The sequence below is a fragment of the Crinia signifera genome, chromosome 8, assembly GCF_055691185.1.
Source record: "Crinia signifera chromosome 8, ASM5569118v1, whole genome shotgun sequence".
Lineage (NCBI taxonomy): Eukaryota > Metazoa > Chordata > Amphibia > Anura > Myobatrachidae > Crinia > Crinia signifera.
The window spans coordinates 104,251,025-104,277,798 of record NC_139224.1 but is presented as its reverse complement, the minus strand read 5'-3'; the positions used below and the strand labels follow the sequence as shown (position 1 = coordinate 104,277,798).

The following is a 26,774-nucleotide window of genomic DNA, read 5'->3' as shown; positions in this document are numbered from 1 at the left end:
CGAATCCTGTTTATTTAACTATTTATATTACTGTGGACCTACAAGTGCCAGCGGGCCCTTTAATGCCCCGCATGCTGGGACTTGTGGTTCTCCAAGTCTCAGCATGCGGGGGAGGCTTGCTGGGACTCATAGTTTCACAGTATAAGGCAATAGTTTATTCCATTTTTTTTACACCATTTAATCAGCCCGGTGACCACCGCTCCAGGGTCACCGGGGACAGCACCAGGCTTCAGCCTGGTCAGGTAAGTCCTGGAGGGGGGGGGGGACCCTTTATTGGGGGGGTCCCCACTTCCCCCCCTGGCCAGGCTGACCGGTCACAGGGCTGAATGCTTTGGCCGGGGGGACTTGTATAAAAAGTCTCCACCCGGCTGTGGCATTACCCTGCTGGCTGGTTGGGCCTGGGTCTTAAAATACGGGGGACCCCTAGTCATTTTGTCCCCCATATTTTGGGAACCAGTCCCGGCCCTGGAGTCTGGGGCTGGTTTTAAAAAAATCAGGTTTCCTGAATTTTTAATACCAGCCCCGGCTCTTTCAGCTTGGTGCTGGTTACGGCAGTGGGGGGGGGGACCCCATGCCTTTTTTTTTTTAACGGGTAGAATGACTACCCCTTTCCCACTGCCAAAAAAATGGCTTTTAAATGGGTAAAGCACTGCTTTTTACCCGTTTTACAAATACCGGTATTTGTTAAATGGGTAAAGCAACCTGGAGCATTCCCACTGCAGCTCTACCCTTTAAAAAGGCTAAAAAAGGGGGGAGTGGCCTGGCAGCCATTCCGAACAGCAGCACCTTTTCTGAGCTCCCACAAAACCTGTCTACAAAACAGGATTTCAGGTGCTCACACACACCCAACCGATTCCTGGAGGATCCCCTGAACCTGCCCACCCCTCCGAAGTCCAGTTGCGGGTGGCAGCGGAGTCGGGAGGCCTCTGCAGTTTGCGGCCTACCTGCGACTCTGGAGCCGGGACCTCGATTTTGAGTGGCTGCAGGGAATCATGCTCCACAGCGGGAGGACGCCACCGGAGCCTCTACAAACCAGACAGCAGGCACCCAGTCATCCACAGACACCCTCAGAAGTATCCCTGAGCCGGAACTAGCGTGGTGAGTGCTGCCTATCTGCACTGATCTCCCCTCCTGGCCCAGCATTCACCATAGGCACAGCGACAGCCATCTTGGTTGTGGCACTAGGAAACCCACATATATCTCTCCCTAGTTAATAACCCAACTCTCGGGGGCGAGGCCTGGCACCCGAGGGAAAAGGCAGTAAGAATCTGGGGCTCCCACACTCCCTCAGCAAGGCTGCGGCCCGCGGCCTCAATTTCAGATCCATATGATGTCACCTGCGTGAGGTCCCCCCGAGTTGCGGCACCTCAAAAGGGTACACACTCCTGGCAGGGGTGCCTCTGATGCCTTCCTTCCACCTTTCAAAACACCGAAGAGCTACAGGGAAAGTGGAGATGAAATCCAGCCTTCTGCACCTATAGTGCAGTGGCGGCCATCTTCTTTCTGTGAAGCAGGACAGACTGAGAGGGGCACCCTCCATGAAGGGCTCCCTACCTAGTGCTGGTGACCACCCTGCCAGAACCCCCCTCTGTCCCTCAGTGCTACATCTCCACTGACTGGCCCAGTTACTTGGACCATGCTGAAACAACAGGTGAGCTACGGCCCCCTATGAGTGGTGCACCCTTCTCCAATACCTTACCTGACTGGAGCTGCGGTGCATTTGTACACCAGCTGAGAACAGTTCTTCTCACTTACTCCTACCACCCAGCTCCCGACACCAGCATGCTTGCAGTTTCAATGGGAATCCCCCTAGCTGATACCTCCCTTATGGGTCCCTCAATTTCAACTATCACTACCTACACAGATGGGAAGGAAATGGGATTATACATCTTCTATCCCCTTTTTCATGCAGTCCATAAAGCATTCTGCATGTCATAAAGCTATCTCCCAGCTTCCATTTCTCATCATTCTCATTGCTACAGATACATTGCCATCCTCCCTGCCATGCCATCAAAAAAAGGGTCCAAAATCCCTAAAAGACCCGCACCTGTACGCTTCATAGAACCTGAAGCTCAGAACCCAGAAATTCACATCTACTCCTCCGAGATCTTCTATTCCTTCATCCAAATCCTCTAAATCCACATCTTCCAATTCCCTCATGAAATGGAAATGGTTCTTGACACGCAGGCCCCGCTTACAACTCAATCTATGATTAAAATGCTTTCAGTGTTCCGCTCAGACATCCTCACTAGCATAGAGGCCTCAATCCACAAAACACTCAGAGAGGACATAGTGGGAATCGCGGGCCCAGTGGCGTAGCTATGGTGAGGCAGCCCCCGTGGCAGCTTGGGGGAGCCAGCACCAGCTGGGCGCACTGAAACGACCATTCTTCCCCTGCCCCCGCCGCCCCATACTTCCTCCCCCCCTCCGCCGTCAGAGCCTCTGCTCTCCTCCCCTCTCACTGACATTGCAGTCACGTGAGCCAGCCCAGGCGCGAATAATTGAAGCTGTCTGTGTCACGGCTGGCGCTGTGCGGGAGATCAGGAGCGGACATCACTGGCTGGCGGTGTGCGGGAAACCAGGGGCTGACAGCGCTGATGCGACCACGGCTGGCACTGTACTGGAGACCCGGCATCTCACAGCGCTGATGAGACTGCGACCCGGCGCCGCTGAGGACATTGACGCTGGGTGGTGAGCCAGGGCTACTGAGGGGACCAAGGACCTGTGCCGCTAAGGAGAACCAGCGCTGATGTAGAAAAATGGCTGACAAGGAGATGGGTAGATTTTGAAATATCATGGCTGGGTAGAATAGCAGCCTTTAAAATGTCAATTCTCCCAAAACTAATGTACTTGTTCCGCTCAATACCATATTTGATCCCCCAGAAAGTTATTAGCCGGATACACTCCATAATACTAAAATATATATGGAAAAATAAACCCCCAAGAATAGCCTATGCTCGGATTACTAAACTGCGAAAATTCGGTGGTCTAGGTGTTCCAGAATTGAAAAAGTACCAACTTGCTTGCCTAGCTGCCCAAATAAATGATTGGTCCTTGCCTCAGGGTATGAAACAATGGGTGGATTTGGAGAGACAACTATACCCCTATGTCCCCTTAATGGATCTACTGTGGATCCCAACCCAACAGAGACCCCTTCCACGCAATACCACTCGAGCCATCTCAGACTCACTGAAAGCATGGGACGAGCTGGTACTCCCATCTAAGTTACTTACTCTGCTTATTTGCAAACTCTCCCTACTTCTCCCCCCCCACTAATATTTTGGCCAAAATATCCTCTGGTAATTGCAAGGGCTCTATTAAATTCTGGTACACTATAGCTCAAGCAGACCCAATGGATAGTAAATCATCCTTACAATTGAAATGGGAATCTGATCTGAAATGCTCATTCACCCAGAAACAATGGTAATCGATTTTCACCTCATCCCATATCATGTCCAAATGCACTAATCACACGGAAATGCATTTCATATTGTTACATGGTCTTTATTTCACACCGGTTAAATTGCACAAGATTTGGCATACAATATCCAATCTATGTTGGAGGAATTGTGGCCAGCCGGGAGATACTTTTCATGTGTTTTGGTCCTGCCCTAAGATCCTCCAGCTCTGGAAAAATGTCTTTGCCTTAGCAGCAAAAGTTTTACATTATTCGATCCCGCTATCCCCTGAACTGGCACTGCTCCATATATACCCGAGTAACCTACCCAACACTAGCTGTTATGTATTAGGCCATATACTAATCGCCACTAGAGCTGCAAAGCACAAAACTGGAAACATCCCTTCCTCCCATCTCTCACCAAAATCATTAGGAAGATTCAGTATGCTTTTCAGATGGAAACTATAGTCCTACCACATTCTTTTCGGGCCAACTCTCCCCTAACCAAATGGTCTAGCTGGTATGACTACTCCACTTCAAGCGAGGGAGCCAACCTTTTACTGAAGACTTATTGATTCTATACGTCTGTGATTTATTGCTCTTATTTTTCTTTGAGTCTGACCAACTCGGTTAAGCGGCTCCTGACACATATACAACCAGAGCGCTGTAACCAACCCAAGAAACCATCTTATTTTTCAGTTTTTTTAGAATGTTATCTCGATGTATAATTATTATTATGATACTATGCAATTGGACTCTCCCACTACCTTGTTCTCACACCCCTCCCCATTTATCTCTGTTTTCTGTACCCCACCCCCTTCCATGGTTAACGGAACAAAACTCTTAATAAAAATATTGAAAAAAAATATATATATTTATATATAAAAAGGCTAAAAAAACTGCAATTTACCGTTTAAGAGCTGCAGTGGGAAATGGGTATTAGTGCTTTTTTATCAAAAACAACTGCTGCAACTGCTTAATGTTGCTGAATTAGACTATGACAATGTAAATAACACATATAGTGACCTGGCATAGGAGACAAAATCATACTATTAGTTACAAAAAACTGTTGAATGATAGAGATTCATTGAGCCGAGATGGAGCCACCGTATTTAAACGATGGATCCATCTCGCCTCTGTTTGAAGTAACAGCCTGTTGCGGTCACCACCCCTCTTAATAGGGGGGACATGATCAAATGGTTGGTAGCGCAGTGTGGTCAAAGAGTGTCGAGCCTCTTTAAAGTGTCTTGCCACTTGGCCAATTGGATTTTGGTAAACCACTCACGATTGCTGGGCATCCTATGGCTCAAGGATTGTCACTATGGCCCTTATTCTGATCGGTGCGTACTTTCCCGAATTCTTACGGTGCGGTCCGCACGCCACGCTGTGCAGCGGCGTGCGGGCTTCGTCCGTAGAAACGCCCACGTGTCCTCCGCATTCGGACGGACTCACTCTTTAAGAACAGGGCGTGTGTACGGACGACATACAAACCGTGCGTGTGCCGTGGAAACGTACAGATTCTTGCACGGTCTTCCCGCACAAGCACGGTCTTACCGCGTCAGAACGTACGGGAAGCTGTCCGTACGCCCCGATGCGGAGTATTTACGCTCAATCCCACACTTTTTTACGGAGTACACACAGCGATCACATGACCCACTTAGGCAATTAGCCAACCTCCTGAAAAAGGGATTGTTATCAATTTCAATCAATTAAATGCTCATCTATACTGACCCACATTCCTACTACATTCATGACACACATTAACCCTTACAGCATGTGACCCTAACATACATCTATATACACTATGTACATTTTGCTTATTTTAAAGATTTTAAACAAGTTACACATATACTTTAGCATGTTAGAAAAAAACACTGACAACTTTGAACTTTCAATAAATATTTATTAGAACACAACTGTCCACAACAAAAAAATTAAATTTCGCCATCAATGATGCGGTCCATTTCCACCAGCATTTGCCTCATCAGGCCTCTCAGTCTAAGGAGGGCCCCACGGCGACCCTCCTCTGCTTGGGCAGGCTCATCTGTGGAGGAAATTCAAATTGAAAAATGACTAATGATATTCATGCATACATTTAACATAATCAAACCTACTTTTTAAACATGCACCGTGACAGGTGTGTGTGTGTGTATATATATATATATATATATATATATATATATATATATATATATATATATATATATATATATATATATATATACACACATATATAACTATATATATGAGACATACACCTATACATACATGCATACATACTACATGGAAAGCCTGATTTTGGCCCTCTACCCTTTACTCTGTCAAACACCTCACAGTCATACTGCTCCTTCTCAATCCAAACCCACCCATGACAAAGCTGTGAGAAGCATGTCACGCGCTGCACCAATCACAATTTGGCAAACAAAGTTCAGTGTCTCTTATATGATGGAGCCTGGCAGGGGAGTTACACAACTCTCAGGAATGCTCAGTACATTTGTGCAATCAAGCATGGCTTGGCTGCTGATGGTCTGCTCCAGAAATCATTGTCAGAATGCCAGTTAGGGGAAGCTGCAGCACTAACCAACTCCCATGCTCAAAAGCATTACTAAGACCAAATCCACACACAATTATGGTGCAAAACATACATGCAGACCGCAGGGGGTGGTTAGCTAGAGGAGGGCCCAGGGGCACTGACCACTTGTTACTCCAGTCTAAGCCACGCCTGTCCATACTCCATTTATGCCATACTGAATCTAGTTTACAAAGATCAATCACCAGTAAACTCTACTCACCTATATGAGGCTACAGATTGTATGCAACCAGCAGGGACATGTAACCCTTACATGAGCAACTCATCACTTTCTTCCTGGATACAGATTAACTACACAGGTTCAGTGGCACTTAAAATCGACCTGAAAGCCATCCCCACAACCTGTGTCATTAATATGTGTCCAGGATGAAAGGGATGGTTTGGCCACCCTATCTAACCCCAAAGTGTGTCTGTTGCTACCCAATTTGTTGTTTGCCTTTATAGTATTTTCAAACACATTTGAATCAACAGTGCTACATATCAAATAGTGGATGACAAAAGGAATAATGAATCTTTATGTATACATACCACTTTCGGCCGCCTGCTCCACCTCACAGGCCTCCTCATCCTCCCCCTCTTCCTGGGCCTCCTCGGCTGGCACGACCTCCTCCTCGGCTGCCACCTCGTGGTCGAAAGCCACCACCTCCACCTCCACTGCCCACACATCCTCCACCACTTCATCCCTTTCCTCCGCCACCCCTTCTTCACTTTCTCCCTCCTCGCCCATAGCTGGCTCCGCCTCCTCCTGGGCCTGGGACGCCTCTGCCTCCTCCCGGGCCTGTCTTGCTCGATCACGTGCTGTGTTTGGGAAAAATCTAAAAAGTGCCAATTAGTGGTAATTTGTATTAAGTCTTATCAACCTATAAATGCAAAGGTTATAAGTACTGATAATTGTACAGGCAAACAGCTCCTTAGTGGCCTTTACAAAACACAGCCTGTAACATTGCAGGTATGCTGTGACATTTGGGCCATTGTAAGCATCACAAGCATTAATCCTCCCCAATAACATATTTTATGACCATTACAGGGTGTCAAACAGGAAGTAGCACTCATATATTGTATGCCATGTTTAACTCATGATCAGGCTGGTGACCTTAGTGGATTAAATAATGTCAGGTAAGCAATCATGTCCAAATCCCCATTTACTGTTGAAATACTCACATCTAGCAATGCTGGCCCTTATTTCTTGCAGCCTCTCTGGCTCCCTGCGCCTGAGGTCGGACCACCGCTGCTCCAGCTGAGCGATGGTCCGCCACACCTGGGTGCGTGCGAATATACGGCGGCGGGCCACCGCATAGGCATTGCGTTTCTGGCGGTTGGTAATAAAGGGGCCCGCCCGCCCCAGCCTGGTCTCCATAACGGAGACCAGAGTTCTCAGCTCCGCGGGTGAGAATGGGGCTGCTCTCCCATAGGCCGCCATCTTAGCAATTGCACAAATCAAACAATCATGTGCTGTCATTGGTTGATCAGAGTGATATTTGGTATTAACTTTATTGTTCATTTTTACACTAACAGCGTGTATGCGCCAGAACAGACGGCTAACCCATTGCATCGCACACCCATCCTAAACAGACAGTGTAAAATAAGATGGAAACACATTATATATAATCTATACCATCCACCAAACATGGGTAGAAGCAACAGGTGAAATAGTCTGCATCAGTAGACACTTACACCTAACTCCACAAGGTTCTAAACAGCTATTTTATAATGAAAGCTATGCAGCAGAAACATAGCAAATAGTGGCAGACCTTTCCCAAAAATTAGGCCATGCTGCCATGTGTACACTTACCTTCTACTGGCCCCTACTACAGAGGTGGAATGAAAAGTAGCTAGCATCCAACCTGAATTTGTAGTGCTTTCACATGTGTTTTGGATGCTAGCACTGATTACTTGTGGCTAAGTGGTGGACTGGATTGACATATGGAATGGGTAGTGTCAGTTGTACTACATACCAAACAAGTGCACAGTACAGATGTACATTCAAATATACATTTCATGTGTGACCTCAGTTTTATTTTGTCATTGGTGTTGGAATCTGCATTTAGCTACTAAATCAGACTTACTCAGTTTGCCAGGTTTTTGATAAATATTTTTCCACACCAAGGGGCGTCCCGTATGCGCCGCACGGTTGACGCTGGCGTACGGAACGCGGCCGTACGGAACGCAGGTTGCAGCTGATTAACGCCAATTACAGAAATAGTATTTAAAGTTGTCCTAGAAAGGCAAACAGTTGTTGCAAACATGGCTGCCTCAGAGTCAGAGGAAGAACAGGTGGTGCAGAATCTCTTGTCCCGCATGGAAGCCAACACCACCTATGTCCCCCTCAACCCAGAGCAGCCAGATGGGCCATCAACATCAGGCCAATCAGCAGCTGGCCCATCCTCAGCAGCAGCAGAATCATTGGGAACACAGCAGGTGGCTTCCCAACAGAGTAGCCAGCCCAGCACTTCAAGTACAGCAACCGGTGGCCGTGCCCGTGGCCGTGGCAGTGGCAGTGGCGGTGCCAGTGGCCGTGCCCGTGGCCGCAGTCGGGCAACAGAGGAACCAACCACAAGAAACATGGCATATGAACCGCAGGAGCTTGACATCCTGGTGACCCAGGCACGTGATTTAATAGAGTGCCCAGCGGTAAAGTTGACACACACAAGGAGATGGAAGATCTGGGAGGAGATAACGGCGGAGATTAATGCAGTGGCTCCACAAGTTCGTGAGGCGGAGCACGTTAAGAAGAGGCAAGTACATGTGTGTTTATTTGAGCAGTACAAGTCCAGTAATGTTTACATTCAATATTAGATGGAGTTGGTCAATGGGTGTTCACATTGCTTGGAGGCACAGACATGTAGGCCATGACATTGAATTGATAGTTATTGGAGGGTGACTGTTGTTGTATCTTCTAAGGGTTGGTTTTAAAAATGAATATAATGTAAGTTTGGTGTCAGTAGGCACATGTTGTATTATGTTTCAGATTGCAATGGGTGCTACAGCAAACATGAGGAGTTACATGTATTAATATGTACACTTTGATTGCAGGTGGCACGACTTCAAAGGCAACCTCAAGAAGAAATTGACCCAGCGGTGGGAACACAGCCACACCTCTGGGGCTGGCCCCATGCCTGGCAAGCTGAAGCTCACCCCCCTGGAAGAGATGGCCCAGTGCTGCATTGCAGTGGAGGAGGTCCGGGGGGTGAGCACCATAGACAGCGAGTCCCCAGCGGAAGTGATGGCTTCTACGCTTGAAGGTAATTATTTGCCAGGCCATAAGTAGATGTTTTGAATTTGCCATGGAATGTGTGGTAATTGGTAATTTCTCGTTCAACAGCATCCCCACCGCTTGGTCCAGATTCTCTTGAGGAGGTTGTGGAGTCTGTGCCACCTGGCCCCAGTAGCAGGCCCGTGCAGCAGCAGCCGGAAATGTCCGCGGCTGAATTGTCCACGTGGGGCCGTGTGCTAGACAGTATTGTGCAGCAGGGAGACTCGGCATTCGAGCGGGTGCGTAGGGCCGAGGAGGTGCTGCAGGGTTTGACCACCAGCCACCAGAGTATTGCTGCGAGCCTGCAGGCTATGAGTGCCAGCCAGCAAGCTATGAGTGACAGCCAGCAAGCTATTGCTGCTAGCCTGCAGGTGCTGGCTGATCAAGCCCTGCGGCAAAATGAACTCCTCCTCCGCCATAATGAACTTATGGTGGAGCTAGTTACCACCAATAGGGTCCTAATGTCACCCGCTTCTGGTGCATTACCACCTTCATCACTCCCTGCTGCCAGAGGGGGAAGAAGATCCACCCCCTCCCCAGCATGTGCTCCACGTGACCCACCATCTGACTGTGGCCGTGGGCGAGGCCGAAGAGCTGCTGCACGTGGCAAGGAGCCTGCCAGGGGCAAACGTGCCCGCAAATGAACTTGTGTCCCCATTAATCTCCACCGTTATGTCTTCCCAAATCTTCCATTGAGCTGTGTGTGTCAGCATCCTGTGTCAAAATCCGTGCCGAGGGTCACCACATTTGCCCGCGGTTCAAATGTCATGTTTGATTCCCCTGTTGCCCTGTTTCGGCTACCATTACTGTGTGCTGTACTTGAAGTGTTGGTGCTGTACTTTTGTTGTGAAGCCACCTTATGTGTTCCTAATGATTCTGCTGTGGCTATTTATTATATATTATTTACTTTTAGTCCTGTTATGGTACCATTTGTTTTGTGATGTTTTTGACATTTTTGGCAAAGTTTCTTTAATAAATGTTATTTTGGCCCCACAAATGTCTGTATTAATTGATACACGCAGAAGTGACATGTGTATTAGTATTATTAATATTAAGTTGTGTTGATTATTTGCTGTGTAAAAGTGTGTGACAAGTGCAGCATGTAATGTTCCCTTTAAGCTGCAATGCTTCCAATTGTAGCAGTGAGAAGCGTGTCATTAACAAGTAATGAGTAAAGTAGGTGATTGTATTGTGTTCAGCTGACATTGGTTGAGGTGCGTCCGTCCTGATTAGGCGTTCCGATTGCCTAGAGCATGACCGAGTGGTGTCCGCAAAGCAATACTAGCCTTTTGGACACCGCACATTTCTACCCTTTTTGTTCGCGTGCATTCGGCGTGCTGTCCGAATGCACGCCTACCCAAATATGTGTACTCCCCCGTGTCCGCCCATGTTTCCGCCCAGTTTAGCCCACTTTGAAACTACGCCCCTGTGTCATTCCGCATGACGCCCATAACACACCCATATTGGCCGAATGATTGCGGTGCACATTTCTGTACGGTATTAGTGAGAACAAGTACGGAGACCATACGTGGCACATGCGCATAGCGTTCCCCACGCATGCGCAGACGGCTAAAAAACGCAATCCGAAAGAATTCGGGAAAGTACGCACCGATCAGAATAAGGGCCTATATGACTGGATGATGCCCTTGGAGCAGTGTTCAATGAGTGTTCAATTTTGTCACAAATGAACCAAAGATCATTTAACTTTGTCAATGATATAGTACAAGTGAAATTGGTTATTTATCATGATACTAAATTCTTCATGGGTCTCTGCCATCTGTTGCTATCATGGGAGAGAAAATAAAATATGGACCATTTGTTTTCCCCTTACCTGGCTCAGCTAATTGAGGGGGTTTATATATGTTGGAACTGCCATTAAGCAGTAAGTACTGTACTGTATACCACATCATTTTCTATTAGCGGTAAAATACTGTGTTTTTGTTTTCTCTAGGTATCACCACCTAATGAGAACTTCATTGTTACTTACCCCAACAGACCATGGTGGGAGCGATATCAACCAATCAGCTATAAGATCTGCTCGCGCTCTGGTGATGAACAACAATTCAGAGACATGGTTACCAGATGTAACAATGTTGGGGTAGTCATTTATTATTCTATATTGAATCACAGATTTGTAATGCATTAGGTAGTTTTAGCTTTAACCTTGTACACGTGAATGTTAAATTATGCGCAACATCACTTAGTTCTCCAGCTAAAAACAAATAATAGAAGTGGTACTTTGACTAATGCTACTGTGTTCTATGGATGTACCTACAGTATTAAGTACATGGATAGGAAAGAATTTTAAACTCTCTCCTTAATACTTTTTAATGGAGAACAAAATATTAGTTGACTATGATGATTGTGATTTGGATGTAGAGCAAAAAAAGGGAGTAACGCTGCAACTGGGCAAAACCATGCTGCACTGCAGGTGGGCAGAGGTAAAACTTTCTGAGAGATTTGGATTTTGGGGTGTGTAAACTGAATTCAAAATTACCGTGAAAAAATAAAGCTGTCTAACATTTGTGAGTTACATGCAAAAGCAGCCAGTATTTACACTGCAGAGAAACAATATAAATTAACTTGCTCCCCTTACATTGCAACATGGGAGGTGATTCAGACCTGATTGCTCAGGTCCGAATTTGTCCCCCGCCCCGATGGTGGGGGGTTGCCCATGTAAGAATATGTGCATGTGCAAACCCCTGGAGCAAATGATTTTGTCAAGTTTGACACTCTCCAGGGCTTTCGCTTAAAGTTAGGCAGGACAGGGCCGAAACTAGGGTTTCCGGCGCCCGGGGCAAGGCAGTCATTTGGTGCCCCCCTCCGCCCACAGTGATGTTGCTGCGCGCCGGAGGCGCGCTGAAATTTTCGGGGGGCGTGACCTAATTTGGGGGCATGGCTTATAATCGCTGCTCTCTCGCGAGGCCACGCCCCCATTTTGCCGCTATGGGGGCATGACCCAGAGGCTCTGTGAGCCTCTAGCCATGCCCCCAGCCCCCTGGCTGCGGGAATAGACGCTGTGCGCATGCGCACAGCGTTTATTCCCTGCTGCTTAGTTAGCAGCTGACAGGGGGGACCGGACCAAATGACGCCTTGTCCCTGGCGCCGGAGACCCCCCCCTCCCCGCACAGTCCTCTCACCGCCACGGCTGCTGCCCTTCTCCTCCTCATCCCATGCTGCTGATGGTGTAGCCGCATCTTACTTTGACTTCGTCCGTCTCCTACTAGCGCTGCGGCGGGAAGCGCTGATGACTTCAAAAAGACTTGCCGGACGCTGATTGGCTGAATTCAGCCAATCAGCGTCCGGCAAGTCTTTTCGAAGTCATCAGCGCTTCCTGCAGCCGCGCTAGTAGGAGATGGACGGAGTCAAAGTAACATGCCCAGTACATGATTGACTGACTGTAATTGGAGGTTGGGTACAGCATATACTGTATATCTGCTTTCCCATGCCTCTAATCACACACTCACACGCACATAATCTCCTAAGCAAAGATGGCAATTGTGCTTTTCTCCTCCCGCTATGCGCGTTTAGCTTGCCTCTGGTAATTTAACATGCCGCTACACCTGTCACCGGACCTCACAGCGCCCCTCACCTCCAGCGCCCGGTGCGCGTGACCCCCCAGCCCCCCCCTAGTTACGGCCCTGGGCAGGAAGGAGGCAGGCTGGGGGCAGACGCAGGCAAACACTCAGCATTTCATGGGCATACCCACAAAAAGGGTGGGTGTGCCCATGGAAATGCGCCCATGGAAATGTAAATTCAGGCATGCCCATGCATCTTCGGGGGTGGGTGACATGCTGATGTCACATGATTTCAGCACCTGCCCCCAATTCGGCATCTGAAAAATAAAGGTCCATATACACTGGGCGATTATGTCCAGCATGTATGGACAGCAATGACCGCTGTCAGCGGGGGGGCGGGCGGCTTTGCATAGCACAGCGCTATGGAAAGCCATCCACAAAGCCGCTCATCTGCTGGTATTAAAAGCAGATGAGTGTTTTTCCCATCGATGATGCGGGATGCTCATCGTCGGGCCATACACACTGGGTGGTTTTGAGCTGAAACTTACTGTTTTGAGTGTCTTTCAGCTCAAAATCGCCCAGTGTGTATGGGCCTTAAGTATAGACTTACTTTTCAGAGCGAAGGCTAGAGAAATCATTGGATGGTGAGCAACCATTGAATGATTTCTCCTCCTTGTGGCTGCATGGGAGCGGATGTGTTAGTGAACACATCCCATCGCATGCTAGTGCAGGGATTCATATGGCTGGTGTTGGTGGCTGTGCTTTCAGTGGGGCAGCGTTCACCTACTTGATAGGTGAAAATATGCAAAACAAAAAATAAGTAACAGCGCTAAAACACTGGTTTTAATAAAAACACAATTTAATGTTAAATAATAATGAATAAAGAATGAATAGTAATAAAAAAATAATAATGATAAAATACAATCAGTTGAAATATAGCATTGATATGCGTGTTATTGGTGTTATTGTTGGCGATAGATTATCCAGGTAAGCCTCAGCTCAATTTACAACACCGGTGGTAACAGCAGGAAGAGAATCTAATGTCCGGTGTTCTGGTGAGTATGTGCAATAGTGGGGGGAGGGGATCGCAGTATGATATAATGCTTGCAGATCTTGCTAAGGATGAGATTGGAAGGAGGTTATAGATTCCGGCTTTGCGAATGGTGGTAGCCGGCCCACCATTCATAAGGCACATACATTTGTAATGGCTGCAAATGATTGTTTTACATAAACATCCATTTGCTTGCCACTGGGACCCTCCTACATCTTTCGATGGTCACCGACCATCGAAACATGTGGAAGGTGCACGCATATGTAAGGTTGCTCTGAGCAACCTTACATATGCATCTACACTTGGGGGGAAGTGGGTGGGCAGCTGATTTGCGCTGACATCAGCTGACATCCCCCTCCGCGCCAGCGTTCCCATATGCTAATGGGTCACGTGACGTCAGCTGTCCACCCCGAGCAGGCATGGGCATGCCTGCATTTGCAGGGGTAAGCCCAGTGTTTCTATGGCCGTGCCCACCATTTTTGTTGGCACGCCCATAAAAAGCTGGGCAGTCCCCTGTGACCACCCCCTGCCTACCCATCCTTTAGCAAATGCCCCAGCGGGTGTAAAATTCTCTGAAGGCTTTTGCTCTTGTAGTGTGCATAGGCGCACCCCCCCACCATCAAAAACGGGGCCAAATGCGCTGCTCACTGAGCACAGCTGAATCGGCTCCAATGTTATTTAAAGATCAAAATGCAAATTGCTGAAATATTTCTCGTCTTAATATATTTTCAGGTGAATATCTATGTTGATGCTGTTATAAATCACATGTGTGGATCTACAGCTGGGAAAGGTAATTCCTCCATCTGCCACAGTGCATATAACACAGACACCAAAGACTTCCCATCAGTGCCATACTCTTACCTGGATTTTAACAATGGAAACTGTAAGACTCAAAGTGGTGACATTGAAAACTATAGAGATGCTGATCAGGTATAGTACTGCCACTTACTGAAGCTTTGTATGGGAATAAGAAAAGGACAAAATAACAAATGGTATACAGAAGAATGTATTCATAGATTTTTTTTGTGAAAGAATGTAACACAGGTACAGTAATTGGAAACTAGGTTACGCACCTACTTGTGCACACCCAGTATTATCATTGTAGTATTGTTGCAGTTACGGCACCTCTTATAAGAACTTGGCATTGTTAATGTGCACAGTGGCATAACATTTATTCAGACCTGATCGCAAAGCTGCTGTTTCCTCAAATGGACAAAAACATGTTGCACTGCCGGTGGGCCAGATGTGCCATGCAGAGAGAATTAAGGGGTGTACCTTCGCTGGACGCCAAATGTCCCCGCAGGCCTGCAAATGAATGTTTATGCAAAATCAAAAGCCTTGCATGCGGGCCCAAAATCAGTCAATGGCCCTTATTCAGAACTGATTGCACTACAAATTTGTTCTCAAAATGGGCAAAACCATGTGCACTGCAGGTGGGGCAGATGTAATATGTGCAGAGAGAGTTAAATTTGGGTGGGGTGTGCTGAAACTGAAATCTAAATTGCAGTGTAAAAATAATGCAGCTAGTATTTACCCTGCACAGAAACAAAATAACTTCCCCAAATCTTCTCTATACATGTTACATCTGCCCCACCTGCAGTGAACATGGTTTTGCCCATTTTGAGAACAAATTTGAACTGCTGATTTCTACTGAATAAGGGCCAATGTTCACCAACCATTGAATGATTTCTGAAGCGCTCTCTAATCTACTGTAGGTCACTCACTGGTGACTTAGATTAGCGGCGCCCTGCTCCGAGAACAGGGCGGGCAGCTGACATTTGGTTATGTCAGCTGCACGCAACCAGAAGGCAGGAAGCCACCCCTGTTCGCATGGGGATGCCCAGCGTTTTCCTGGGTGCACCCAGTGTTTTCTTGGGTATGCCTAGGAAACGCTGGGTGCTTGCATGCGAACTCCCCCAGAAAGCCTCCTGCATGCCCCCCCCCCTCCCCCCCACACTGTGAGCACCTTTAGAGACTATGCAAGTCTCCAAGGGTGCCCGCAGAGAAGACCTGCACATGCGTATATTCGCTTATGTGCATGCACAGATCTTCAACATCCGTCTCCGTTGTGAGTTCACAATGGGGCGATTAAGTCAGAATGGTGCGATTGCCTTGCTATTCAAATGGGATCGAGATCGAATCGCACAGCAAGGCAAATACATACATTCAATTTGAAATATATAGTAAAGATCTGTACAATATAGGCGTGTCTGCACAGTCTATTTTTCTATTTGATTTCGATGCTGCAGGGCCATGCATTGGCAATAAATTGAAATTTAATGCAATCAATTTCCGTTTGAGTTCTATTAGATTTTGCTTCTATAAGCAAACATATGGATGGGGTGTGCTGAAACTAATATTTAAATTGCAGTGTAAAAATGCTATACCTTGTTTCTGTGTCCACCATTACTGCTGGCTGCTGTGCTAGTCTGACAGGCAGCGGTTCCAGCAGTGTTACACATCGGCTGCTAGGATGTTTATAACAGCAATCACTACACAATGCAAGCCAAAATAGAATGAAAGTATTTATCTATATATTATGCTGATGGGAGTAAGGTGTGTTATAGGCTCTACCTTGCGTAATGTGTACAATGGGCTATACCTTGAATAATGTGTACAATAGGCCTTACCTGGCGTAATGTGTAAAGGGATCTACCTGACATAATGTTTATATGCAACTCTACCTGGCATAATGTGTTTAATGGGATATATCAGATGTAATGTGTGTAATAGGCTGTACCAGACGTAACGGGGGAAATTTACTAAAATAAATTTGTAAAAAATAGGTGTATTTGTATCCAGAAATACACTTATTTTTGACATTTACTATCCCAAAAATACGGCAATTTGTATTTGTATTGATAGCAAATCACTACAAATACAAATTGCTGTATTTTCGGGATAGTAAATGTCAAAAATAAGTTTATTTCTGGATACAAATACACCTATTTTTTTACAAATTTCCTTTAGTAAATTTCCCAGAACATGTACAAGCGACTCTACCAGGCATATTGTGTTATGGGCTCTACCTGGTGAAATGTGTACAATGGGCTCTACCTGGCATAATATGTATTAGGGGCCCTACCTGGTGTAATGTGTAAAGGGATCTACCTGGCATAATGTGTACAATGGGCTCTACCTGGCATAATGTGTATTAGGGGCTCTACCTGGTGTAATGTGTAAAGGGATCTACCTGGCATAATGTGTACAATGGGGTCTACCAGACATAATGTGCACAAGTGACTCTCCCTGGCATAAAGTGTGTTATTAGCTCTACCTGGAATAATGTGTAAAAGGGCATGGCATGATGAGTATAGGGTGCCACCCACTCCCAGCTGCTCCATAGAGTTCCGAACAGGTACAGGCGACCGATCTAAGATGGCCAGAAGCTAAGGGCACAGAACGGAGATTTCATCTTGTCCTGCCAACCAAAAAATTTTCCAATACCCATGCCCTTCACATAAACAAAATAACTCACCCAAATCTAACACTAACTAACTAAATTTACAACCACTTCTAAGAATAAAAAAAAGTGATGCAACCAATCATATTCTATAATTTTATAGTATGCAATAGAGAAATTCGAGAATCTGATTGGTTGCTTTTCATTTTTAGAAGCTTTAGAAAAATGTACCCCAATGGGATTAAAATATCTTGCTTTTTCAATGCAGGGTGACTGGGAAACTACCATATGCTAATACTCTAAAGATATGACTTAATGTAACAAAGAGAGACATTTTAAACTACATACTATCCATTTTTTTAATCAATAACTTTTTACAGAGAAAACATGATTACTGCATGCATGGGACACAGGCAGCGGCAGCCCAAAGGTAAAATCTGTCACTGGACACAGGGGTCTATTTTACTAAGCCTTTGAGATAGATGAATTGACAGTCAATCATCTCATAACTGTCATTTTACAGGCTGTGTATGAAAAATGACAGTTAGAAGATAGTTGATTGGTAATTTACAGTATTATCCCTGGCTTTCTCTCTCTAAGGCATAATAAACAAATCTCAAATGCAGATACTTCAGGGTTGCCAACCCTCCTGAAATGGTCGGGAGGGTCCCGGATATCGGGTCCCCCTCCCGGCCCACCGGAAAGGGGGGCAACCCTCCCGCATATCCATCTATCATCCGCAAACCCCCACACGGCGGGGGGTTCCACGAGTCAAATGATGTGATCGCGTCATTTTAGCCCCACCCCCCACAGTGCAATGACTGAAATGCCGACATTGCACTGCGAGGGGCGGGGCTAAAATGACCCGTTTGCTATAGCCACAACCCCGATAGAGCAGCCCTCCCTCCGCCCCCAAACCGCCCTTTACCCTCCCGGTGATGGCCCCGCCCACCTACTTTGGTGAGCTGGCTGCCCTCTCCCGGGAGGACAACATAAAAGTCGGCAGCTATGAGATCCTTTAAAACTGTAATATACCGTAGCTGACAACAGACCATGTGATCTTGTTGTGTAAATTTGCACAGCGACCGATTATCGAATGACTATGCATAAGCCTGGGCCACAATGTGTGCAGCCAAACTGTTTAAGAACCAGCTATTATTTATTTAATTGACAGGAAGTTGCTGTATGTGGGTGGTAACCGACAGTTTTTCAGGGAGTGACAGGGAAAATGCAGTTGAGTGACGTCAGCTGTGGAATTACTCTCTGCCGGGACGGTGGCTATCTGATTGCGGGACACTGCAATTTCGTGCAGCAGCGATCAAGTCTGAATAACCCTCACAGTTTCCCACTGCTATTGAGTAAGAACAAATTGTCTGCCAATGTTTTCTGACTGCTAGAACAAACAAAACATCCCAGATGTAGCGATAGCTATAGAGACTGAACTTAATGTGATTGAACTTAATGATTTTGACATCAATCCCATACCTACTAACAAATCTAAACAAACCAAATGATGGCCATTGCTAGTCTTAATGTAACCAACAAACTTGCTTTTAAAGCATGCAATACTTTAAAATGATCTTTTACATACTGTATGTACTATAATAAGGACTTACTGTAGGGGTCCATTTATCACCATCCGCATTGGTCAATAAAGGCCAAACTCTCAATGTGATAATTGAATACATCATAATTAGTTGTATTGGCCAGGTATACTTTGGTATAATAGGAATTTTCTGCGGTACATTGCGTCACCAAGCAAGAACATGAAGAGGGGAAATACATGACATACATTACATACACAAGGCCCAGGGCCGGCGCCACAACTAGGCAGGTCTAGGCATTTGCCTAGGGTGCCGGCAACTGGAGGGCGGCAGTTTGCCCCTCGCCCCCCGTGCAAAGGGGGTACCTGCTGCACCGTCTGGGGAGAAGCCATGCCGGCTTCTGACAGGAGCCTGCAGTGGTGTCCTTGCCGCGTGGGTACCTGCGGCGCTGTGTATAAAGCTGGCGGCGGTGGGGGGTACCTGCAGTGAATAAGAAATAACTAGCACTATCCGCTGGGCTATGCGGTGGCGTGGGAAGTGCTGCCGGGTTTGAAAACACTGGCCGCACGCTGATTGGCTGAGGTTCAGTCAATCAGCGTACGGCCAGTGTTTTCAAAACAGAAGCGTTTCCCGCGCCACCGCATAGCGCTAGTTATTTCTTATTCACTGCAGGGACCCCCCGCCGCCACCAGCTTTATACACAGCGCCACAGGTACCCGTGCACCACTGCAGGCTCCTGTCAGACGCCAGCATGGACCCCCCTGCCCACTCCCCAGATGGCGCAACAGGTACCCCACCCCCTGGCACTGGGGCGCCCCCACCCCGACTTGCCTGGGGCGCTCCGGTGCCTTGCAAGAGGGGGGGGAGGGGGTACTAATCACCTGGGCCCGCACTTGCTGGAGGGGCCTGGAAGGGGGCCTGGTCCAACCCCCCCCCCCTTCCCTCCCGGGCAGCAGCACACCTCTGCAGCATGTGGGCAATAACCCTCCCCCTCTACTTTGGAGTTTTCTTTTCACCCCCCCTCTAAACATTTTGGGGGCATGGCCTAATCGCGGGAGGCCTCCTGCAAATAGGCCACAGCCCCAAACATTTCCCGGGGCCCGGCATACCACTCGGCTGCCCTGTACATTATATCGTTGTGTGAATTTGACACGGCATATTAGACAGGTTGCATATTAAACATTCTATACATCGTTCAGTTGTTGGACAGCTATTGGGAAGAAAAACAAACTTGGGGTACACACTGCACTATTGGGAAGAAGCTTTTATTGGTCCTAGTCAATTTAGCAGGGACGGACCAATTATCGCATGCAGGAACAGAGCGACCCCCCTTCTCTGCTGATTTATACTCACCAACCCTCGGGGATTGGCTTCTGCAGCTATGCGGGACTTCGGGGCCAATTTCTCCTGTGACCCCGAGTGCTGTAAAGTTACTTTGCAGCCAAAAGGAATAGTATCGACAGTTCACACTGTTGGATGTTGGACACTCCAGATGCAGAGAGTGTAATCATATGCTTCTTTCCTCCCTTATGCAGAAATTCACATCTAAAAATTGGACCAAATAACTGACCTTGATACTTTGTTCAATCCTCCATAAATCCTTCCCCCATTTGGTTAAGATCTCACTTGCAGGCAGTGCCCTATATGTATCAAAAGGTATTTTTTCGCTGTCCTCTTGGATAAGTAGAATGATCCAGGGTAAATTCAAAGAAATCTTTTAAAAGTTATTTTTAATCTCCAAAATACACCATACAAATTAAAAACAAAATAAAAAAAGGAGGTATCCTGTGTCTGAATCCGGTAGACCAGAAATTCACAGCTCATCCAGGAAAACAGTGGTGGCTCTCCAGAGATGACAACACAGGACCGGAACAGACAAGGCACAAGGACACCAGCCTCCACAACACCAATGCATTTCGGGCTATTAGCAGCCCTTTTTCAAGGTGTGGAGGTTACAAACTCAGCACAGGTATTTATACCTGTAATACTCACAGATAAAAACAAAACCCATACCGGCAAGCAACAAAGAAAAATTTATCATACAACATCAAAAGATAAAAACAGCCTTAATATTCATATTACATATCCTTATATCCTTTACATAATAGAAAATACATCCAGTTAATAAATATATTAAAAAGTCCGGTGTCCATATTTTGTATAGGCAATAAAGTTGGTGGTGCCAAGCTCCGGTCACATGTGCCGCATCTTTATCCGAAACCGGGAGTACAGGCTTTCACTATGTCCGGTGTTGTGGAATGCAAGCTGTTCCTCTGCCAGCCAGAAACCACGTCAGAGGGGATCATCCATACCTTCGCTACCGGGTCACATGAGGGGCAAGTTCTTTAAGCAGAATGCTTGTATTGTATATATTACAGTAACCATTTCATATAATTCCTGTGTATGCTCAGTGGAACGCATCACTGGAACGTACTTTTGAAGATACCATTAAATGCTTTGCAAAATGGCACTTCATTTATAAATTTAAGATTCTAAATAAAATATAAAAAGAAAAAGATAAAAAGCATTAGCATTAGCTAATAACAAGAATAAAACATTGCTCACATCAATATGATAATAAAAATAAATTAGGATCAAACAAGGTAAAAATAAAATAGGCAGCAACCATAAGCAGTATACTTAGTAAAATGAATTAATATCATAAAGAGATCATGTAAAATACAAAGAGAACCCAACATTTTAAAGAAAGCATTTGATGTCAAAGTCAGCATTGAGACCACGGGGCGTTAGTGCTTTTAATTTATACCTGTATATGGTTCTCATTTCAGTTTGTAACAATACACGATGTGTGTCATTGTTCCTCCAATCAGGTTTAACTAATTTGATGCCACAAAAGGAAACTAGATGCTTTATATCAGAGTTATGAGACTTTAATAGATAATACCTTTAATTTCTTTATATTGGGTATTAAATTGGGTGATGAATGTAACACCCTGTTTTTTACTTTGAATGGGTTTTATATGTTCCTTTCCCAAATTATTATATATCAAAAGATCTCTCCCCTTATTTTTCGCTTGTTGGATCTTTTCTTTATTATATCCCCTACCCAGAAATTGGGATTCCATCCGCTGAGCATGTGATTTATAAGTTGAGAGTTGAGAACAATTCCACCTAAAGCACTGAAATTGGCTATTGGGCACACTGTTGATACAATTTTTATGATGGTTACTCGTGGTTCCTATAAAAGAGTTACAGTCCGTTGGTTTCACATAATTAGTGGTTTTCACTGCATTGTCTTCTATATAAATTGTAAGATCCAAAACATCTACAGTATTAGAACTTATATTTGATGTCAACCGAATGTTACAATAATTTTCATTTAAATATGTGCAAAAATTGTTAAGATCGGACTCAGCACCATACCGCACAAATAAAATGTCATCAATATATCTTCGCTGGTGCACCAGACTGGCACTGAAATGGTGCCCACTCCAAACAGAGTGGGCCTCCCACCATGCCATAAAAAGATTGGTGTAGCTCAGTGCCAGTCTGGTGCCCATGGCGGTCCCCATTAATTGGAGGAAAAAATTGTCTTGAAACCAAAAATAATTATTCGTAAGAATTAAAGATATGCCTTCTATGATGAAATTTTTATTATCCTCTGACATATCCTCCAAATCCAGGAAATATCTAATAGCTTTAAGGCCAAATGCATGGTCAATTACAGTATATAACGATGTTACATCTGAGTTGATTAAAAATCTGCTGTCATTCCACTGGACCTCTTTAAGTGTGTCCAAGACAGCGATAGTATCTTTTAAATACGATTTGGTTTTAAACACTAGTGGTTGCAATAAATTGTCTATATACAGTAGTTTGATAAATTAGACAATATAGAGCCTGTGCCGGCAACAATAGGCCAACCAGGAGGCTTGATAGAATTTGTATGTACTTTAGGAAGTACTTATATGACGGGGATCAATGGTTTTTGTAAAAAAATATATTCTTTCTCACTCTCTGTAATGACACCTTTCCCAATATATAAATTAAGAAAATTACTAGTTTTTTTTACTAATATTGGCAGTATGGTTAGCTCTAAGTTTCTTATATATTTATGAGTCCATTAATTGTCTAATAATTTCCCCATTGTACTCCTCGGCATCGAGAATAACGATGCCTCCATCTTGATCGGCAGGTTTAAGTACTTTTTTTTTCCTGGATATATTAGAATTTTTAATAGGTTTAATTTCTGACTTACTCCTCATGTGACCCGGTAGCGGAGGTACGGATGATCCCCTCTGATGTGGTTTCCGGCTGGCAGAGGAACAGCTTGCATTCCACAACACCGGATACAGTGAAAGCCTGTACTTCCGGTTTCGGATAAAGATGAGGCACATGTGACCAGAGCTTGGCGCCACCAACTTTATTGCATATACAAAATCTGGACACCGGACTTTTTAATATATTTATTCACTGGATGCACTTTATGTATTTTCTATTATGTAAATAATATAAGGATATGTAATATGTATATTAAGGCTGTTTTTATCCTTTGATGTTGTTTTGGGAAGTATAATTCGTTTTTCTTTGTTGCTTGCCGGTACGGGTTTTGTTTTTATCCGGGAGTATTACAGGTATAAATACCTGTGCTAAGTTTGTTACTTTCACACCTTGAAAAAGGGCTGCTTATAGCCCAAAACGCGTTGGTGTTGTGGAGGCTGGTGTCCTGTTCTGGTCCTGTGTTGTCATTTCAGGAGACCCACCACTGTTTATCCTGGGTGAGCTGTGGATTTCTGGTTTACCGGATTCAGACACAGGATACCTCCTTTGTTTTTAATTTGTATGGTGTATTTTGGAGAATAAAAAGAACTTTTAAAACATTTCTTTGAATTTACTCTTGAATTTACTATTTATTCTACTTATCCAAGAGGACAGCAACAATATACATTTTGATGCATATAGGGCACTGCCTGCAGGTGAGATCTTAACCTTATGGAAGAAGGAGATATGGAGGATTGAACAAAGCAGTAAAGATACCTTATGTGCCTATACGGCCTTGTATTAAGGTCAGTTAATTGGTCCAATTTTTAGATGTGAATTTCTGCATAAGGGAGGAAAGAAGCATATGATTACACTCTCTGCATCTGGAGTGTCCAACATCCAACAGTGTGAACTGTCGATACTATTCCTTTTGGCTATTAGAATAAGACAGCGCCGCTATAGACACCCATTTCTTATTTTTGTCCATGTTCTTTGGGGATTGGTGTGCTGCAGTCTTTGGTGTTTTGTGTGCTGCAGTCTTGGGGCGCGGTAGAATTTCCAAAATCCTTTTGTTTCTACGGGACAAACACTGGAAAATATATCCTTCCTGGCTGTTACAGATGGGAGCTGGCTGTGAGCTTGGAGCTTTGTGGTCTGGCTACTTTGCTGACAATATCGGTTCAGCCTCTACAGCTGTTGTCTGGGACATCTTTAAGGTCTTCTTGAAGGGGTCTTTAATTAAACGAGTCGCTGAGCTTAAAATATTTTATAGGAAGAGGGAGGTTGAGCTGGAATTTGCTTGTCGTGTATTGGAGTCAGAGTAGTTAAGGGATGGTTTGGAGGAAACTCGTATTAAATGGTTGACCTTTACAGGATGACTGACACTGACAGAGTTACCCAACGGCTCCTATTTCAGTCTCTTCAGAACTTTTTACGACGGATGGTATAACTGTCTCCACTGTTTCTGACATTGCTGATTCCTTTCTTTTTATAAATCTATTTACAACTCTAAGTTGTTCTGAACTGAGAATGAACTGCTGTCCTATGTAATGGCTGCTGCCCTTCCCTGTTTGTCTCAAGATGACCAATCCTTTTTAAATGATCCATTAACCTTGGAAGAAGTTGATTTTGCAATTAATTCGGTACTTTTGTATTATCACGGCGCACAATTTAATCTAAATCGCATACGCTTTATAAAATCAACACAGCGCCGACGTGGATAGTGGGGGTATGAACAGGTCCAGAGGACGCATACTGCATCCGCTCGCCACGCTCCGGGCTAACTTGGATAGTGTGGGTGTACAAGAATGGAATATCATGCAAATTGGCAGGAAATCGCAGAAAATCGGGCAAAAATTGGCCGCTAAATCGCATCTGATTTTTGCATGCGATTTGCGGCCGATTTGCGGCCGATGCCGCGGGTGCTGTGATAATACACAAGTACCTTAATTCTTTCCCTGATGGTAAGGCTCCTGGCTCTGACGGCATTCCGGTAGAGGTATACAAGAAGCATGCTAGACTGTTTGTTTCTCAGTTTCTAGATCTCTTTAATACTGTAGCTTGAGAGAGGAGGGTAGGTTTTCAGATTCTATGTTGTAGGCCGTCATAAACATGATGGGGGAAATTTACTAAAGAAAATTTGTAAAAAAAATAGGTGTATTTGTATCCAGAAATACACTTATTTTTTAAATTTACGATCCCGAATATACGGCAATTCGTATTCATATTGATGTGCTATCAATACGAATACCAATTGCCGTATTTTCGGGATAGTAAATGCCAAAAATAAGTGTATTTCTAAATACAAATACACCTATTTTTTACAAATTTCCTTTAGTAAATTTCCCCCGATACCTGAGCCTGGGAAAGACCCTAAACTTCCTGATGCCTATCGCCCAATCTCCCTGATTCCCACCGATGCAAAGATCATGACCAAATTTTGTCAATACCCCTAAATCAGGTTATAACTAAGGTGGTACATCCAGATCAGACTGGCTTTATGCCGGGGCAATCGACTTTAGTTATAATTAGACGTCTTTATTCTCATCTCCAAGCCTCTAACAGGGCTAAGTCCTCCTCTGTTATTGTATCATTGGATGCGGCAAAAGCCTTTGATTCAGTGGAGTGGCCGTTCCTTTGGGAGGTTATGCAATGTATGGAAATGTGACCAGTTTTTTTGTTAAATGGGTCTAATTACAGTACTGTATTTTAAACCCACTGCTCGTTTATCAGTAAATGGTTATATTTCCACTCCATTTTCCCTCTCACGGGGTACCAGACAGGGTTGTCCTCTGTCTCCAGGTCTTATTGCTTTAGCTATAGAACCACTGGCATGCCTACTCCTGGCACATACAGAAATTTCTGGCCTTCGATTAAATAATCGGGTTGATACTGTTCCTTTGTACACAGGCGACATGTTGCTTTTCCTTAAGGACTATTCAGTTTCCATGCCAGTGGTTCTCCAGATGATAGAGGAATTTGGGAAATATTCTGGCCTTACTATTAATTGGACAAAGTCCTCTATCCTTCCCCTCAAGGGACAGTCCCCTGTCACACCTCTTATCACTCTCCCTTTTATTATTTGCGGTTATTATTTACGAATATGCCCCATTATGCCTCTTTTCTCTTATTTGAAGGATAAAATTAGGTCATGGCGTAAACTTCCTCTGACACTTACTGGAAGAGTTAATTTAATTAAAATGATAGTTCAACCAAAGTTCCTTTTATATATTTCATTAGGCTCCAATTTATCTCCCTAATTTGATTTTCCAGAAACTCAACAGTATGATTTCTTCTCTGATCTGGATAGACAAGAGGCCTCGCATACAGTTAGATGTACTTACTAGAGCCAAAGCGTTGGTTGGCCTGGCCCTTCCTAATTTTAGGCTATATTACTAAGCGACTCAGTTGACTCATTTGAGATTGTGGCTCCAGGACTGCACTCCTGATTCCCTTCCGAGCCTTTTGGTTTCTGAAATGGCACATGGTCATACACCACTTCAGGCCCTGTTAGGCAACACTTTTTCTCGTAGGACTCTACCTCTTGTTATTCAGGCTCTGAAAATTTGGAGAGCTACAGTATATATGTTTTACTGAAGTTTTGGGATGTTGATCCAGACACTCTTTTATGGAATTCTCTTAAGTTGTCTAAACTTTCCTCTCTTAAGCCTGTGGTTTGGGGTGATAGGGGTATTGTATCTGTGGGTCAGTTATATCATGACAGAGTTTTAAAATCTTTTACTCAGTTGACAGATGAATTTAGTTTTCCATCTATATATTTCTTCAGATACCTACAA

The 26,774-nt window shown here is 45.0% G+C and overlaps 1 protein-coding gene across 1 annotated transcript in view; it reads left to right on the top strand.

The window, feature by feature from the left end:
* Nucleotides 1–26,774, top strand: part of LOC146026327 (alpha-amylase 1-like) — an 84,060-nt gene that overhangs the window by 9,006 nt on the left and 48,280 nt on the right. Inside the window, exons 2-3 of the mRNA XM_083156913.1 lie at nt 11,192–11,338; nt 14,542–14,739. Of these exons, the coding sequence (XP_083013039.1) occupies nt 11,192–11,338; nt 14,542–14,739 (345 nt within the window). The remainder of the gene's footprint in view (nt 1–11,191; nt 11,339–14,541; nt 14,740–26,774) is intronic.